The 18,562-nt window shown below is 47.4% G+C and overlaps 1 protein-coding gene across 2 annotated transcripts in view; it reads right to left on the bottom strand.

Moving 5' to 3' along the window:
• Nucleotides 1–6,772: 6,772 nt before the first annotated feature.
• EYA2 (EYA transcriptional coactivator and phosphatase 2) overlaps nucleotides 6,773–18,562 on the bottom strand; it is a 294,449-nt gene continuing 282,659 nt past the window's right edge. Inside the window, exons 13-16 of one of the 2 annotated variants that reach the window (XM_003316981.5) lie at nucleotides 15,698–15,812; nucleotides 14,670–14,791; nucleotides 12,206–12,306; nucleotides 6,773–7,564 (exon numbers count right to left, since the gene is read on the bottom strand). In XM_003316981.5, the coding sequence (XP_003317029.2) occupies nucleotides 7,484–7,564; nucleotides 12,206–12,306; nucleotides 14,670–14,791; nucleotides 15,698–15,812 (419 nt within the window). In that variant the 3' untranslated portion in view covers nucleotides 6,773–7,483. The remainder of the gene's footprint in view (nucleotides 7,565–12,205; nucleotides 12,307–14,669; nucleotides 14,792–15,697; nucleotides 15,813–18,562) is intronic. The other variant, XM_063802586.1, reaches the window with a different exon arrangement.

Here is an 18,562-nt window from a genome sequence, read left to right as displayed (position 1 = left end):
CCGGACTCCAGGCACTGTCTGAAGTGACTCTGTACTGGGGAAGAAAGCAGCCTCCTTCTTTGAGCTAACAGTACCATGCTGTGTGCCCTAAAAGTTAAAATCTCAGCCAGCAAAAAGATCCTCAATATTTTACCTCCTGGGCAAGCACCGAGACCCCTTTATGGCCCCTGAATGTTCCCTGGAGAGATACTGCCATCTCTGTCAAGAAGTTCTTCTTGGGACCCCTTTCAACGGGTCTTTTTGAAGTTGGCTAAAGTAGGCCTCCAAGAGCCACCTTCCCCTCCCTGCGGAGGCTCATACGACCCCTCCTCTCCTGCTGACCTCAAGGCAGATCTTGGAAGGGGACACAGATTGTGGCTCAAGCCTGAACGAAGCCTGTGCCTGGGGTGTGTGCTGGTTCCCTGCTCCTGGCTGGCGAAAACCTTTCTTCTTGTGGGACCCGGCTGACTGGCAGCAAAGGCTACCTCCCAGTGTCAATGGGGCCGCTTTCAGTCCGGTTCCCTGCACTTTGTGACGGTCGGGACCTCATCTGCTCATTTTCACCTCTGCATCCAGAAGTTGAAACGAGCACCTGGTAAATAACAGACCTGTGCATATCCCGGATCTATTTCCAAAACACATCGCTAAGTGAAAAAAAGCCAATGGCACATGCCACCCTTTGTGTAACAATGAAGAAGAAATAAGAAATATATTGTCATATTTCCATAAAGAAACTTTAAAAGGATATAAAAGAAATGAATGGGCCGGGTGCGGTGGCTCACACCTGTAATCCCAGCACTTTGGGAGGCTGAGGCGGGTGGATCACCTGAGGTCAGGAGTTCGAGACTACCCTGGCCAACATAGTGAAACCCCATCTCTACTAAAAATACGAAAATTAGCTGAGCGTGGGAGCTCACACCTGTAGTCCAAGCTACTTGGGAGGCTTGAGGCATGAGAATCACTTGAACCCGGGAGGCAGAAGTTGCAGTGAGCTGAGATCATGCCACTGCACTCCAGCCTGGGCAACAGAGTGAGACTTGGTCTCAAAAGAAATTAAGGAATGCAGCTGCTTACAGGAGGCTGATGAAATCAGACATATGAGTGACAGGTGGGAGAGTGCCTTCATCACACTGAAAATTGTGAATGGGTGAGCTGTAGGAGCATGGATGAGTGGATATATTCCAGCCTCTTTGAAACTTGTTAACAGGATTTTCCCAGGGGTCCCTGGCTCTCAGACCACTGAGACCACCTTGTGTTGGACAATGGGGCCTCAGAGAGGGGTCTTTCTTGTTACATCCCACATGGCCACAGCCTTTACCCAATGCTGTGGGGCACACAGAGAAAGGGCTAGTGATGCTGTTTGGGGGAAACCAAGGCTGGAAACAAGCTCCTTAGGGCCACAGGTTATCGACAGAGAAGTCTCCAAAACTGACATCTGACCTTTAAGATGCTCCTATAGGGCCAGGCAAGATGGCACATGCCTGTAATCCCGGCACTTTGGGAGGCTGAGGCGGGAAGATCACTTGAGGCCAGGGGTTTGAGACCAGCCTGGGCAACATAGTGAGACCCTGTTTCTACAAAAATAAAAAATTAAAAAAATTTAAAACAAGGTGCTCTTATAGGTAATCCGTTCATCGTTTTCAATATATGAGCTTCATCAGTACCATGAGTCATGAAACTCTCAGATTTTCGTCCAACTAATGTGGACAATGAATGTATTTGCATTTCTCTTGTTATAGGTGAGGTTGAACTTTTTTCTTTTCTTTTTTTGAGACAGGGTCTCGCTTTGTCACCCAGGCTGGTGTGCAGTGGCATGATCACAGCTCACTGCAGCCTTGACCTCCTGGGCTCAAGTGATTCTCCCACCTCAGCCTCCCTGGTAGCTTGGGCTATAAGTGCATGCTGTCACACCTGGCTAATTTTTTAAATTATTTGTGGAGACAGGGTCTCACTATGTTGCCCAGGCTGATCTTGAACTCCCGAGCTCAAGTGATCCTTCTGCCTCCGGCTCCCAATGTGTTGGGATTATAGGTGTAAGCCACTGCACTGACATTTTTTTATATTTTATTTTTATTTTTAGAGACAGGGTCTCACTCTGTCATCCAGGCTGGAGTGCAGTGGCATAATCATAAATCACTGCAGCCTGAACTGCTGGGCTTAAGTGAGCCTCCTGCGTCAGCCTCCTGAGTAGCGTGCACTACAGGCGTGTACCACCAGGCCTGGCTAATTTTTTTATTTTTGTTTTTTGTAGAGATGGGGTCTCACTATGTTGCAGGCTGGTATGGAACGCCTGGCCTCAAGCCATCCTCCCGCCTTGGCCCCCACAAAGGTCTGGGATTACAGGTGTGAGCCATCATGTCTGGCCTGAGCATTTTTTTAATAAGTTTTAAAACCAAATTAGCTGGGTGTGGTGGCTCATGCCTGTAATCCCAGCTACTCCAGAAGTTAAGGTGGGGAGATCGCTTAAGCCCAGGAGTTTGAGGTTACAGTGAGCTATGACTGTGCCAACTGCACTCCAGCCTGGGTAACAAGAGTGAGACCCTGTCTAAAAAACAATCAAAACCAGAAAACGCACACACACAAAAATCCCCCAAAACCAAACCAAAACAAAACCAAACACCAAAAACCACCACCAACAAAAAAACAAGAACCAGTTGCATTTAAAAAAATATAAAGTGTTGGCCAGGTGCTGTGGCTCATGCCTGTAATTCCAGCACTTTGGAAGGCTGAGGCGGGCAGATCACCTGAGGTTGGGAGTTTGAGACCAGCCTGGCTAACATGGTGAAACTCTGTCGCTACTAAAAATACAAAATTAGCTGGGCATGGTGGCATGCACCTGTAATCCCAGCTACTCGGGAGGCTGAGGCAGGAGAATCGCTTGAACCTGGGAGGTGGACATTGTAGTGAGCCGAGATCATGCCATCGCACTCCAGCCTGGGTGACAGAGCAAGACTGTCTCAAAAAAAAAAAAAAAAAAAAAAGGCTTGGCGGGCGAGGTGGCTCACACCTGTAATCCCAGCACTTTGGGAGGCTGAGGCGGGTGGATCACGAGGTCAGGAGATCAAGACCATCCTGGCTAACACGGTGAAACCCCGTCTCTACTAAAAAATACAAAAAAATTAGCCGGGCGTGGTGGCAGGCACGTGTAGTCCCAGCTACTCAGGAGGCTGAGGCAGGAGAATGGCACGAACCCGGAAGGCAGAGCTTGCAGTGAGCTGAGATCACACCACTGCACTCCAGCATGGGTGACAGAGCAAGACTCTGTCTCAAAAAAAAAAAAAAAAAAAAAAAAGAAAAAAAAACTAGTAATGCTATTTATTATGTGCTATATCAGTTGGAGCGCTTTTGGCTGCAAGTAACTCAGGAAGAAACAACTCAAAATATTTAAAGGACATTAACTCCCATAATACATTAACCTGATTATCTGTCCTAGGCAGTTATCTTTTAAAAATTGAGCAATGCTTTACTCATGAAAATCTTTGTTGGATTATGTCTTCCACAGCTTCCACTCTAAGAATGTGGATGTTGCCTACAAACGAAGCCAAAGGAGAGGAAACAGAGTCCAGGGATTCAGAGAAATAAATTGAATTTTAAAGATGGGTCTTGAGTTTTGCATTTGAAGGGGTCTGAGGTCACTCATTCTTGAATCTTTTAGTCAAGTGAGCAGATGAATTCTGTTTTGTTTAAGCCATTTTGATAGTGTTTCTGTCATTTGCAATGGAAAAAATCCAAATGGTAGCTCTCTGACTTCTAAATCCCTTGGATATGCAAATTCTTTCATCCTTGAGGTCAACCTGGGCACTTTTGTGGGTCTCTATCCTTCTGCTGGGCTGCTCAGGAAGTTCTGGAGTCAAGGTTGGACTTCTGAGAGTCCAAAAGCTTTTGTATGTGAGTCTTGAATAGTCCTGTTACTCTACTTCTAAGAATGTTCTGGAGAGCAGCAAGACACTGCTGGGGAAACAGTGAAGTCTAGAAGCCTGGGACCATGAAATCCCAGTCATCCATCTATCCATCTATCCACCTAACCACCCATCTGTCCACCTATCATCCATCCATCCATCCACTCATTCACCTATCCATCTATCCATCCATCCATCTATATCCATCCATGCATCCACTCATTCACCCATCCCTCCATCCATCCACCATCCACTAATCCATCCATCCATCCATCTACTATTCACCCATCTCTCCATCCATCCATCCATCCATCCACCACTTATCTACTCATTCACCCATCCATTCAGCCATCCAACATTCATTAAGTGGCATATCTGTGCCAGGCTCTGTGATGGGCAATGAGCATACAGAGATGAGAAAAACACTATCCTTACTCAGCAGAAACTCTGAGTCATCCAGAAGGAATTCAAGTTAAAACACTTACCTTAAAGACTGTGGACTGTTAACTTTTGTCAGAACTAGTCTTTGACATTGACTCATCACAACAAAAAAGTAGTTGATCACCTAGGTAGTTTAATTTCAGGGTCAAGGGGAAGATCTGTTTCACCCAAAACCTCCTGTGTGCATGGCTGAAATTCTACCTGTGTTTCTAATGAAATCCTACTAAAAGAAAAAATTTTCTTAATAAGTAATTTACCCTTTGTTGGACCCTAAACAGAATTTTCCCCGACAGCAGGTTTTGATGGTAGCAGGAAGGGAGAGATGGGTAGATCATGATTATAAGTGGGTTCCTGTGTGGCAAGGGTGCTAAACAATGGGGAGTCAGGGGGATTCAGGAGTATTCACATCACTGACTCCCAGTGGATGGTTGGTGACTGGGTGGCTCTACTCTAGTCTTGTTATCCACTCCAGCTAGAAGTCAGCTTATCCAATAAAGCTCCTCCACTCATTCTAGAAGAAACCTAAGCTGACAGATAATAGTGAGGCTGACTCAGGTATTTTAGGCAACGTTAAAGATTCTTCACTTCCATTCCACTCTCTATCCATCTAACCATCACACTTCATTTCCATTTAACTTTCCATCCACCTGCCCATTAAACTGTCCACATATCCATCATAATATTACTATCAACCACCAACAACCATCAGTCATTCCATCCATCTACCTGTCCAAACAACCCACTCATTTATCCACTAACTCACCCACCTAACCATCTATCCATATTTCCGTAAAACCACCCAGCCATTCACTCATCCAAACCACCATCTATTCATTCATGTCACCACACAACTATTTGGTTATCGATCTGGTCATCTATCCAATAATCTATCTGTTCGTCCATATACCCATGATTTATCCAACTATCCATCTAGTCATCCCAAGTAGGTATCCATTTATTCATCTATCCATCTTCCAGTCACCCAATTACCCACCCACCTTCCAATTAATCATCTAATCACCTAACCAACCATTCATCTACCCACGTACTCAACTATTTAACATTCCATTTTATCCATTTGTCCAAATGGCCATTCACCCATATTATCATCCATCTGGCTGTGGTTCCATTCATATTTCCATCCTTCATTTTATGCCATCTATAATGGGATTCTATTTTGTGTCAGGCTCTGTGCTTGATTCTGTGGATATAGAGATGAAACCAACAGTACCTACCCCCTGAGAAGCTCAGGGTCTAGTAAGGGAGTCTATCTGACCCTTGGTGATGCCTTTTTTTTTTTTTTTGAGACAGGGTCTTGCTCTGTCACCCAGGCTGGAGTGCAGCAGTGTGAACCTGGCTCACTGCAGCCTCAACCTCCTGGGCTCAAGAGCTCTTCCCACCTCTGCCTCCTGAGTAGTTGCGACTACAGGCGCATGCTATATGCCTGGCTAATTTTTGTATTTTTTGTAAAGACGGGGTTTCACCATGTTGCCCAGGTTGGTCTCAAACTCCCAGGCTCAAGAGACCCACATGCCTTGGCCTCCTAAAGTGTTGGGATTACAGGCATATACCACCATGCCTGGCCGGTGACAGTTTTCTAATCATCAAAGATTCTAGCTCTGAGACTCCAGTGGCAGAGATCTCCATCTCCCATGACATGGGTCAGCTGACTGATAATCCAGGATTTTACCAGCATTAATAAGGAAGAAGCCTATATTCCTGCTTAGCATCCAATCAGATAGACCTAGGTCCTGCCTGCTCCACTATGGGTAGTGGCAGTGCTCCAGATGTCTTCAGAACTTCTCCAGATTTCCCTCCTTGCCCCTTAAACTGGATCCTTCACTCATGTCCCATCCACTGGAAAATGAAGTCCTACCATTAGAACGGAAGTCAGTTGCATTTTCCAGCCCAACCCTCAATTCCCCCAATTCTTTGAATAACAGCTCACTGATTTTCTTTCCCTTGGAGGATCAGCTTCTTCAACTTGCTGTTCGTGACAGGATCCAACCCTAAATCCAGCTCCGTGAGTTGCCTAAGCCTCAGATTTGGCCAATGAGTTACAGTCCTGAGGCTTTCGCTGCACCATGGTGAAGAATGTGGTCTCTTTCTGTCTGTGTGGTTTTGCTGATGGACTCGTAGAGCCGTCTTTGCCACACAGGGAACAGCCTGCCTGAGAATTAAGGCCACATGAGAGAAATTCATTTGACCACCTGGATCCAGACAGATACCACCTAAAGTTCCTGGAGACACTTGTCCCTTTGTCCTTCTTCCCCTCCCTTTCTGCCTCCCTCCTTTTCTCCCTCTTCTCCTTCCTCCCTCCCTCCACCCCATTTTTCTTGGCTTAAGCCAGTGTCAGTTGGATTTTATTCTTCTGCAACTGATAAAGTCTTTAAAAAGGCCAACACATTTGGAAGCCTCAAGAGTGGTAATAAAGTAACCACATCCTACCCCACTTCAAAATGTAAACGTGGTTTTATTTAATGCCTTTTATCCATCACAAAGCACCCATTCCTTCCCAGCATCCCCCTCTTCCTAGAAAACAAGATGCAGCGTAAGGCACGTGCACTGTCCACATGACGTCCAGTAGGTCTTTAAAAACAAAAATAAGCAATAGTCTTTTCAACAGCTCGAACTGCCTCCCTCTCTAATGTTCAAAGAATGATTGTCCCCACAAAGCACAACTTGGAGAAGAGAGTGCTTACATTAGAACTGTGAACCACCCCACATACCAGTTCAAAAAACGAAACCAAACCAACGACTAAGAAACCCAGCCACACAGGTACAAGAGCATAATTCCAGAGTAATGAGACTAGTCCATAAATTAAAAAGAAGACAAGACAAACCCATCCCCTCCTCATCACCAGGCACCCCCCAAATCGGCAATTCCTTGCTTTTGTTCTGTGAGTCTTATAGAAGAGTCTAGACTCCGAGCCAGCCCTTTTCCCCAAAGTCAAATACTCCGAAGCCAATGTTGGGTACTTTCCTTCTCAGAACCCCCATTTGGACTGATGGACGGCTTCTGAGATGGTCACTGGACACGTCGTCTCGGCTGTGGGGCCCCTTCCTGGTGTCCAACATCTGGGTCTCTGGAGTTCTCGGTGGGGAGGTGGGGAAGGCGAGGGGGTCTGAGGGTGAGATGGCAGGTGGAGATGCTGCTGATCCTGCTATAAATACTCCAGCTCCAGGGCGTGCCTCAATGCCTCCAGGTCTGCGTGGCAGGATATCCGCCAGAAAGGCATGTTGTGCTGAAACACAGAACACCAGCCACAAGGTTATGGCCCCGCCCCTGCCCCCGGATCCCACGCCCGTGGTTAGAGAGCATGTGAGAAGTCAACCCAGTTAAGTCTAGCATGTGGGGACTTCCCAAACTATGAGGCACTTGACGTTGCTGGCAGACCCACATCTGGCCAGTACCCACCAGTATGGCCAACCATTTCTATTCACTCAGAGCCTGCTCTGACGGGCTTATCCAGCACTGCCCAGCGTGTTCGCTGTTTGACACTCTCGCCTCCGTTGGTACCAGCGTGGTCTTAGGTGGTGCACTGACATGGTGTTAAATCGCACAATGGGAAAGCGATTCCTTTAAAAAAATTTGTTCTTGCCTGGGCACTGTGGCCCACGCTTGTAATCCCAGCACTTTGGGAGGCTGAGGCGGGAGGATTGCTTGAGGCCAGGAATTGGAGGCTGCAGTGCTCTGAATCCTGTTACTTCAAGAAGAAAGTCACAGCTCGGTGCTGGAACCCCGCCCCAACATTTGACAGTCTCCACTGTGAACAAACAGGGCTGGTCTTGGAGAGTCTTCAGCAGGCCACTGTAGCTAGCCAGGTCAGGATGACACTAATCTGTTTTTTTTATAGCTTTTGTTTTTATCTTTTCCTTTTCTTTGTAGCAGGTGGTACTTGCTTCAAGTTATTGTCATGATGTGGAGTTTTTTTTTCTTTCTTTCTTTTGAGACAGGCTAGAGTGCAGTGACATGATCTCTGCTCACTGCAGCCTCAACCTCCCAGGCTCAAGCGATCCTCCTACCTTAGCCTCCCGGGTAGCTGGGACAACAGATGCATGCCACCACATCTGGCTAATTTTTGTATTTTTTGTAGAGATAGGGTTTCACCATGGTGACCAGGCTGGTCTCAAACTACTGGGCTCAAGTGATCCACCCATCTCAGCCTCCCAAAGTGTTGGGATTACAGGCATGAGCCATTGTGCCCAGCTGAATTTCGTTTCATTAATTTTTTTTTTTTAAATTTTAGAGATGGAGTCTCAGTTTGTTGTCCATGCTGGAATGCAGATCATGGCTCACTGCAGCCTTGATCTCTTGGGCTCAACTGATTTTCCTGACTCAGCCTCCTGAGTAGCTAGGGACATATCTAGGTAAATAGGAAAAAGGAAGGATGCAGGACAAATTGTATATATATGTGCATGTATATGGAGGAAAGAATGCTGGCGTTTCTCAGTAGTTTAAAAGATAATAAATAAGACTACCTTAGGAAGAATGTAAAGAAATAATTAAGGCAGGTGTAAATAAAATGTCATGGGAGCCAGCCAGAGGAAGCAGCCTCTTTTTTGGTAGAAGTGAATGGGATGGGGGTGTCTCAGGGGACAAGAGGCGCATGAGACCCAGACCTTGAAGAACGAATGAGGAGGCCGGGCGTGGTGGCTCATGCCTGTAATCCTAGGACTTTGGGAGGCCAAGGCGGGTGGACTACCTGAAATCAGGAATTTGAGACCAGCCTGGCCAACATGGTGAAACCCCGTCTCTACTAAAATACAAAAATTAGCTGGGCGTGGTGGTGGGCACCTGTAATCCCAGCTACTTGGGAGGCTGGGGCAGGAGAATCACTTGAACACAGGAGGCAGAGGATGCAGTGAGCTGAGATCATGCCACTGCACTCCAACCTGGGCAACAAGAGTGAAACTTCATCAAAAAAAAAAAAAAAAAAAAAAAAAAAAAGAATAAGTGCTTCATACTTAGCAGGTCACTGAAGGGAAGGGCGTCCCAGATTGAGAATCCCTCGGTGAGCAAAGGAAGATCTATAAAGATGCCAGGGGCAGACCCCAGTGGGGCCTTCTATACAGGTCACAAACACTTATGGGGCTTTCATTGGAGGCTCAGATAAACCCACAGATAAGAAATAAACAAGATAAGTTCATCTCCTGGTAAGTGCTAGGAAGGAAACAGAATGAGACAGGGTAGAAAGCAGCGTTGTGTGTCTACTTTTGAGAGCTGGGTCAGGAAAGGCCTCTCCAGGGAGTGTCATTTAAGCAGGCCCTGGCAAAGATGTGGGGGAACGTGGGGGCAGGTAGAAGACACAGCAAGTGCAAAGGCCCCAGGAAGGTTGAGCTTGTAATGCAATGCTCATTGCTGCACCGCATGGCTCTTGACACATAGTAGGTGCTCAAGAAATATTCGTAGAAGGAATGAAAAGAGGAAGAGAGAGAGGGAAAAAAAGAAGGTAAGTTTCTCAAGCAAAGTCCTCTGAATGTATCCTTTTCTCTTTGTTCTGTAGTTTCTAAACAATTCTCAGCTCAAGGGAAGCAGAAAACCATCTCCTATGGGAACAGCTCTCATCTCTTCAATGCCTTCTCACTGCCCTAGCATTCCCACCCTGCCCTCATCCCGGCCAAGCCTTCCTTTCTTTGCAAAGATAGATTCTGGTTGCCACCTGGCCAATCTTGCCCTCTTTAAAGAGTGTAATTTGGCTGAGTGTGGTGGCTCACACCTCTAATCCCAGTACTTTGGGAGGCTGAGGTGGCCGGATCACCTGAGGTGAGGAGTTCGAGACCAGCCTGGCCAACATGGCAAAACCCCGTCTCTACTAAAATTACAAAAAATTAGCTACATGTGGTAGCTCATGCCTGTAATCCCAGCTACTCAGGAGGCTGAGGCACAAGAATCGTTTGAACCTGGGAGGTGGAGGTTGCAGTGAGCCGAGATCATGCTACTGCACTCCAGCCTGGGCGACACAGTGAGACTCTGTCTCAAAAAAAAAAAAAAAAAAGAGTGTGATTCATTTTTCTGGGAGAGAATGAGCAAAGGTGGAAGAAAGAGAATGTTCTAGCTGCCTTTAACCCAGGCTTAAAGGTTCCAGAGTGCCAGTGGATTCATCACTCGTGGAGAGGTGGAGACAAATCACCCACTAAAATGGAGATATTAACAACACTGTCAGCGGAAACAGTCAAAGCCCCTGGTCCTGTGGCCGTATTTTACACCGCTCAGATGGCAGGTGGCCTGGGCTAATGACTTCCATTTGTCAGGCTGAGAGAGCTGCTGGTGGACACTGTTTCTCACTAACGTTCTGGGGCTTCTGCCTCAGTCACTGGGACTTTTATGGGAGTTGTGTGTGTGGTGGGTGTGTACCTAGTCTTCTTTGGCTGACTCTACTCTTGCCTGACTAGCTCAGGGGTGAAAACCAACTGTGTTTGAAACTCGTAAGTCCGTCTCCTCCCTGCCAGGCGTTTGGAGCATGACACAGGTAGGTTTGCATGTGCTAGATGTGTGACCCTAGGCAAATTAATTAACCTTTCTGAGTCTGTCATCTATAAAATGGGATGTGGCTGGGCACATGCCTCTAATCCCAGCTTTCTGGGAGGCCAAGGTGGGCAGATTGTTTGAGTTTACGAGTTTGAGGCCAGCCCAGGCAACATGGCAAAACCCCATCTCTACAAAAAAAAAAAAAACAAAAAATTAACCAGGTATGGTGGTGCCTGTCCATAGTCCCAGCTACTTAGAGGCGGAGGTGGGAAGATCGCTTGAGTCCAGTAGGTAGAGGCTGCAGTAAGCTGAGATTGTGCCACTGCACTCCAGCCTAGGTGCCAGAGTGAGACCCTATCTCTAAAAAAAAAAAAAAAAAAAAAAAAAAAAGAGGGATGCAATGATACCCACTTTGTAGGAGTTTTTGGAGGATTGAATACAATGATGATGTTAGCAATAAAGTTACGGTGGTGAAGGGCATGGGGTTAGGTCAGCACCTCAAGATGCCAGCGACAGCCTGGCCACACACCAGTGCGACTGACCCTGGCAGCTGCCCCTCAATATCACTTCTCCCCTTCTCTCTCAGAAGCAGCTCCCATTTCTTAGCGGGGCTCATGGCGGCGGATAATAGAGACTACATCTCCCAGGAAAGGGGAGGAGCCTTCCAGGTGGAGGGAACAGTGCCTGCAAAGCCTTCCAAGCTCCTCTCTCCCGGGGCCCTCTCCCAGGACCCTAGGGCTTCCCTCTTCTTCTGGGTTTCATCTGCTGAGACCCTGAACATTTTTGCATTTCCTTGGGATTTGCTGCCAGGCAGAGATGGGGGAAACCAGGTCCCCCTAATTAAGCTCTGTGATATTAACAATCCACTTCCCAGGCCTCCGGGTTGGGGGTGGCAGCCTCTCTGGGGCGCTGTTGACAGATCCAGACCCAGGACTTTGGCAGCTGTTTCTTTTCCAAGAACAGAGATGTGGCCACCAGAACCCCCTGCCCTCTCCTCACGGGCCCGAGATCACAAATGCAGGATTTTCTTTTTCATTAGCTTAATGCTGTCTTTATTAACTGGGAAGGGTTGCTGGAACATATGATCAGTTAGTATTAAATAAAACACATGCACGTGCACTGGCCCCCCACCAGCCTGCCCCGCCGGAGCGTCTCTAGGCTCCCGAACAGTTGTCCCAGAAACAATCCAGGGCTACCAGGGGCAGCAGCCAGAGGCAGAGAGGGGGATTTGTAGAAGGAAATTACTCAGGATGCTTCTGCAATTTGCAAATGGAATGGACTGGCAAGCAAGGAGCCTGGGAAGGAGGACCCAGCCAGCCACGGGGAGTGGAGGAAATCATGGAAGGAGCCCTTGAAGACCACGAGGGGTGCTCGAAAGAGCAGGAAAACGCAGTCTGAGAGGCGGAAGAAGTACCTTTTTTGCTCCTTGCTCCTCTTCCACACCATCACCGATCACCACGTAGACAGCTTTTCTGCCGAATCTCTGCATTATCCTCTCGAAGCAGCTTTCCTTCCCTGCACGCACACAGGAAGGAAAGAAAAAACGCTCTGTGAGGACCCCGGATTGCAGCCAATACCCGTTCATTAAGAGCTCGGTGCCTGCAGCTGTGCTCCCAAAAGCCCGGTATTCATCATTTCGTTCTTGAGCAAACTTCTGAGGTGAGCACTGTTACCATCCCCACATGAAGGATGATGACAGCCGGAAACACAGCGAGGGTCAGTAGCTTGCCCAGGGCAACACAGCAGGAGGAGGCAGCGCAGGGGTTAGAGCAGGCTCCCAAGTCTCCGCAGCTGTCCGATGTAGAAGTGGCAATGGATGCACAACCATTTGAATGCACTTGATGCCACTGCGCTGGACACTTTTGTTTTGTTTTGAGACACAGTCTTGCTCTGTCACCCAGGCTGGAGTGCAGTGGTGCCATCTCGGCTCACTGAAACCTCCACTTTCTGCGTTCAAGCCATTCTCCTGCCTCGGCCTCCTGAGTAACTGGGACTGTAGGCACGCATCACCACACCTGGCTAATTTTTGTATTTTTTAGTAGAGATGGGGCTTTACCATGTTGGCCAGGCTGGTCTTGAACTCCTGGCCTCAAGTGATCTGCTCACCTCAGTGTCTCAAAGTACTGGGATTACAGGCGTGAGCCACTGCACCCAGCCATCTTAACCTTTTTTTTTTTTTTTTTTTGAGACGGAGTCTCGCTCTTGTTGCCCAGGCTGGAGTGCAATGGCCTGGTCTCGGCTCACTGCAACCTCTGCCTCCTGGGTTCAAGCGACTCTCCTACCTCAGTCTTCCAAGTACCTGGGATTACAGGTACCCGCCACCATGCCCTGCTAAGTTTTTTATTTTTAGTAGAGATGAGTTTTCACTATGTCAGTCAGGCTGGTCTTGAACTGCCTGACTTCAGGCAGTCCACCTGCCTCGGCCTCCCAAAGTGCTGGGATTACAGGCGTGAGCCACCGCGCCTGGCCCATCTTAACCATTTTTAAGCGTATAGTGCATGGCCAGGTGCGGTGGTTCATGCCTGTAATCCCAGCATTTTGGGAGGCCGAGGCAGATGGATCACCTGAGGTCAGGAGTTCAAGACTAGCCTGGCCAACATGGTGAAACCCCGTCTCTACTAAAAATACAAAATTAGCTGGGTGTAGTGGTGCACGCCTGTAGTCTTTGCTACTCAGGAGGCTGAGGCAGGAGAACTGCTTGAACCCAGGAGGTGGAGGTTGTAGTGAGCCGAGATTGCACCATTGCCCTCCAGCCTGGGCAACAAGAGCGAAATTCCATCTTAAAAAAAAGAAAAAAGGTTAAGATGGTGAAAATTTTACATTATTTAATTTTACCAGAATTAAAAATAAAAATATTATTTAAAAAAGAGATTTGAAATAAACCTGCAAAGGTACTTGAGGTATGCAGGAAAAATGGCAAAAATGAAAAGACAGGATCTTGTTGAAAAATCTTCAACAACCATTTTGGCCCTTACTACTATAATTTTAAAATCAAAAGGCACTTTCATATAATATTTGGACGTAGAACTTCAGTAAAACCAAAATTGCTCCAAGAAAATGCTGCCAAAGTACTATAAATTATTTATTTTTTTTATTTTTTGCTCTAGAGAAAAAACAATGGAAAAGGTTTCTAATTAAAAATATTTTGGCACGGTGGCTCATGCCTGTAGTCCCAGTACTTTGGGGGCTGAGGTGGGAGGATTGCTTGAGGCTGGGAGTTTGAGGCTGTAGTGAGCTATGATCTCGCCACTGCATTCCAGACTGAGTGACAGTATGAATCACTCAGCTATGGACTACATTTCCCAGCTTCCCTGGCAGCTACCTGTGGCCATGTGACTAAGCTGGGGCTAACAGGAAGTGAGTAGAATGTAATGTACATAGCCTTCTGAGCTTGGCCTTCAAATACCAGACCTGCTAGAATGAGGATGGGCTAGGATTCTGATTTGACCCCATACATGAGAATAAAACCATAAGAAATGGTGGAAAAATAAAACGGGAGAGACCTGGGTTTCTGGATGTCTTTGAGGACAGGGTCACCCCACCAGCCTGGATCACTCACCTCTGTCTGTTCTACTAGGGAGAAATCAGCTTTGACTCTTTTGCAAGCCCTTGCATTTGGGGTGTGTTTGTTACAGCAGCTTTGCCTGTATCTGAACTCATACAGACACTTTGGAAAACTGTGGTCCTAACCAATTTCTTTAGAAGCAGAGGTTAAGGCATGTGGTCTGTGGGGGCTGTTTTGGGAATCTGAGTCATGGCCATAGGCACACTCCATCCATTTCTGTAGTGTCATGTTCCTTAAACACCCCATTCCCAGGATGGAAAGCTAACCCCACCCTCCAACCCTGTATCCCCGCCGAGGTGTGGCTTCTCCCTACCTGTCTTGGTTGCACTGTAGATGTTCTCAATAGGAAACACAGACCCCAGGCCATATAGCAGGACTTTGGCCAGGGCAGGAATTAGTTGAGTGGTGGTGACCAGCACATTGACACAGTTGGGCCTAAGGACAAAGGAGACTGTGGATCAGAACTCAGAGGGACCACAAGGCCAGGCCTCCTCTTGCTGCATGAGCCTGCAGTTGGCGGGAAATCTGGTAGGCTTGGAGGCTATGGCTGTCATCTTCAGGTATGTTAGGGCCCAAGGATTCTCAGGCTGTTCCTCTCTTTTAAGCCTGAAGCTGCCTGACATAGTGAAATGTAGTATGGGGGGAATACTTTTCTTATATAAAAAGCAAATGTTTATTGCAAGGGCCATACACTTAAATAGTTGCGGGTAATGTAAATGAGCGATATGGAACAAGTGTAGGACAAGAGGGAGAGGTGGGGAATGGAGTAAGCTGGAGCCTGCATGCCAGTTCTCATCTTTTGGGAGAATCCAGAAACCTGGAAACCTGTTGGGCCCTGAAAAGTCTCTGCCGCTATTAGCTCAGCTATGCTCCAAGGTATCCACTGAGCCTTGTGCACTTAAAGCTTTATTAAATATTTGGGCTGGGAGTGGTGGCTCGCACCTGCAATCCCAGCACTTTGGGAGGCCGAGGCGGGTGGATCACCTGAGGTCAGGAGTTCGAGACAAGCCTGGCCAACATGGTGAAACCCCATCTCTACTAAAAATACAAAAATTAGCTAGGTGTGGTGGTGCACACCTGCAATCCCAGCTGCTCAGGAGGCTGAGGCCGGAGAATTGCTTGAACCTGGGAGGGAGAGGTTGTGGTGAGCCGAGATCACGCTACTGCACTCCAGCCTGGGTGACAGAGTGAGACTCCATCTCAAAAAAATATATATATTTGGAAAGTGTACAAGTGAGAGTTTGAGGAGTCCAATTCTCCCAAGTGTGGACATGCAGAAGCCACCACTGTCTACTGCGAGAAAGTTCAGTGGCACAGAGGAAAATGAGGGCTGCCACTTGCCGGGAGTTGATGAGGTTTAGTGCCTTCAGGGAGTGGGTCAGCCAGAGGTCTGTGAGAGCTTCCAGCTCAGCTCGGAGCTGTAGCCAGGTCTCCCTTTTGGGAGCGCCTATCAACCCTGTGGACAAAGGAAATAAAGATGTAGTCATCGTATTAGAAAGATCTGGGGGATGAAGGTAGGGAACAGGAATCTAGCTACTGTACCCTGAGGGTTAAAAACAGATGACAATCCAAAGTAAACTTCAATCCAGTGGCTTCTCTCAATCTTATCCTGAGATCAACAGATTGATAGATTAATCCATCCACTGACTGATTCACCCATCCACCCATCCATCCATCCATCCATCCATTCATCCATCCATCCATCCACTCACCTATCCACCCATCTATCTACCTACCCACCTATCCACCCATCCATCCACCCAATATCCATCCATCCACCCATCCATCCATCTACCCAATATCCAACCATCCATCCATCCATCCACCCACCCACCCATCAATCTACCCACACACCCACCCACCCATCAGTCTACCCACCCACCCAACCACCCACACACCCATCCACCCGTCTACCCACCCATCTATCCACCCAACCACCCATCTACCCCATATCCATCCATCCATGCATCCAACAAAAAATTCAGGAGTACCTTCTAGGTACTTGATATTGTAATAGGCACTGAATGTACAGATATGAACAAAAATATGCAGATTATAGAGCTTATATTGTTATGGTGGAGACAGGGAATTAATAATAACATAAAAAATGATGAACATTTTTGAGTGCTTATGTGCAGGGCTCTGCTTTTAACATGATTTATTTCATTCTCACAATGACCATTGAGGTGGACACCATTTTTATTTCTATATTTTTAGGTAAAGAAACAGGCTTTGTGATGTTGACCGACTTGCTCACCATAGGGAGAAAATAATAGACACCTATCCACCCATCCATCTACCTACCCACGTATCTACCCATCCATCCACCCAATATCCATCCATCCACCCAATATCCATCCATCCACCCACCCACCCATCCACCCATCTACCCACCCACCCATCCACCCATCCACCTATCTACCCCCACATCCATCCATCCATGCATCCAACAAAAAATTCAGGAGTGCCTTCTAGGTGCTTGATATTGTAATAGGCACTGAATGTACAGATATGAACAAAAATGGACACAGGTCCGGCACCCAGGCAGCTGGCTTCCAGAGCCACCCTGGGTATTTCTCAACTTGCCATTCTCTCAGCCTTCAGTAGCTTTAAGATAAAGTTCAAAACCCCCAGCAGCATGATCCTGTCCCTACTGAGTTTCATCTCCTGCCGCTGTTTTTCCATTCCAGCCTGAAGGCCTCGTTTGTTCCCTGAAACACCAAGTGGACTCCTGCCCCAGGACCTTTGCACACCTCATTTCAGAACATGGACCACTCTTTTATCTCATCTTCTGCTTTTGCCTGGCTAAATCCTTCACACTCTGCATTTGGGCCTTGTCTTTTTTTTTTTTTTTTTTTTTTTTTGAGACAAGGTCTTGCTCTGTCACCCAGGCTGGAGTGCAGTGGTGTGATCAAGGCTCACTGCAGCCTCAGTCTCCCAGGCTCAAGCAATCGTGCAATCCTCCCACCTTAGCCTCCTGAGTAGCTGGAACTACAGATGCCTGCCACCATGTCCGGCTAAATTTTGTATTTTTCATAGAGGTGGGGTCTTGCTATGTTGCCCAAACTGGTCTTGAACTCCTGGCCTCAAGCAATCCTGCCTTGGCCTCCCAAAGTGCTGGAATTACAGGTGTGAACCTCTGCATCCTGCCTTACGGCCTCATCTTAAATGTCATTTGTTCTGGAAGGTCTAACCTGATCTCTCCAGGCTGGGTCAGGTCCCTTTAGTTTATATTCTCCCAACACACTGTAGCTCTTCTTCACAGCACTTCTCACAACTCTAATTTTAAGTGTATCTGTGTGACGATGTGTTTGGCATCTGCCTTGGCCATTAGGCTATTCACTCTAGGGCAGAGGGCAGGGACGAAGTCGGTCTTGTTCGCCATCATAGCAGCAGTTTCTGTAGCAGGGGCTGGCCTGTGCTTGATGCTCAATCAGTATTTGTTGAAGGAAGAATGAATGAATTAGGACAAAATGCTGCCTGTGCTATGAAGACATCGTCTTCTCTACATAGAAGACCCCCGTGTCCAAACTGGGCCTTATGTCATCTGGACACCGCCAGCTCTCTCATCCTGTCCTGGACCACGTGCCCCCTCACTCCAGCTATTCAGCTATGCTGGCCTTCTTTATCTTTCTGAAAAGTGTCAAACTCTTTTTGTCTCAAAGACTTTTCATTTGCTGTTTGTGGTAGACACTTAGTTGCCATCCACTATCCATTTTTTTCACTTGTAATTAGTAAAAATATAAATACAAAAGGATCTTCTCATTAGTAATAAGAATCCTGATTTTGGCTGGGTGAGGTGGCCCACGCCTGTAACCCCAGCACTTTGGGAGGCTGAGGTGGGAGGATCGCTTGAGCCAGGGGTTTGAGACCAGCCTGGGCAAGACAGGAAGGCCCCGTCTTTACAAAAAATTTAAAAATTAGCCAGGCATGGTGGCATGTGCCTGTGGTCCCAGCTATTCTGGAGGCTGAGGTGGGAGGATCACTTGAGCCTAGGAGGTCGAGGGTGCAGTGAGCCGAGATCATGCCACTGCACTCCAGCCTGAGAAACAGAGTGAGACCCAGTCTCAATAAATAAATAAATAAATAAATAAATAAATACAAAGATAGAAGGGGCCAGGCAGGGTGGCTCATGCCTGTAATCCCAGCACTTTTGGAGGCCGAGGCGGGCAGATCATCTGAGGTCAGGAGTTCGAGATCAGCCTG

The sequence above is a fragment of the Pan troglodytes genome, chromosome 21 (assembly GCF_028858775.2).
Source record: "Pan troglodytes isolate AG18354 chromosome 21, NHGRI_mPanTro3-v2.0_pri, whole genome shotgun sequence".
Classification (NCBI taxonomy): Eukaryota; Metazoa; Chordata; class Mammalia; order Primates; family Hominidae; genus Pan; species Pan troglodytes.
Note: the sequence above shows the minus strand (reverse complement) of the source record. Positions and strands in the feature narration are given on the sequence as shown.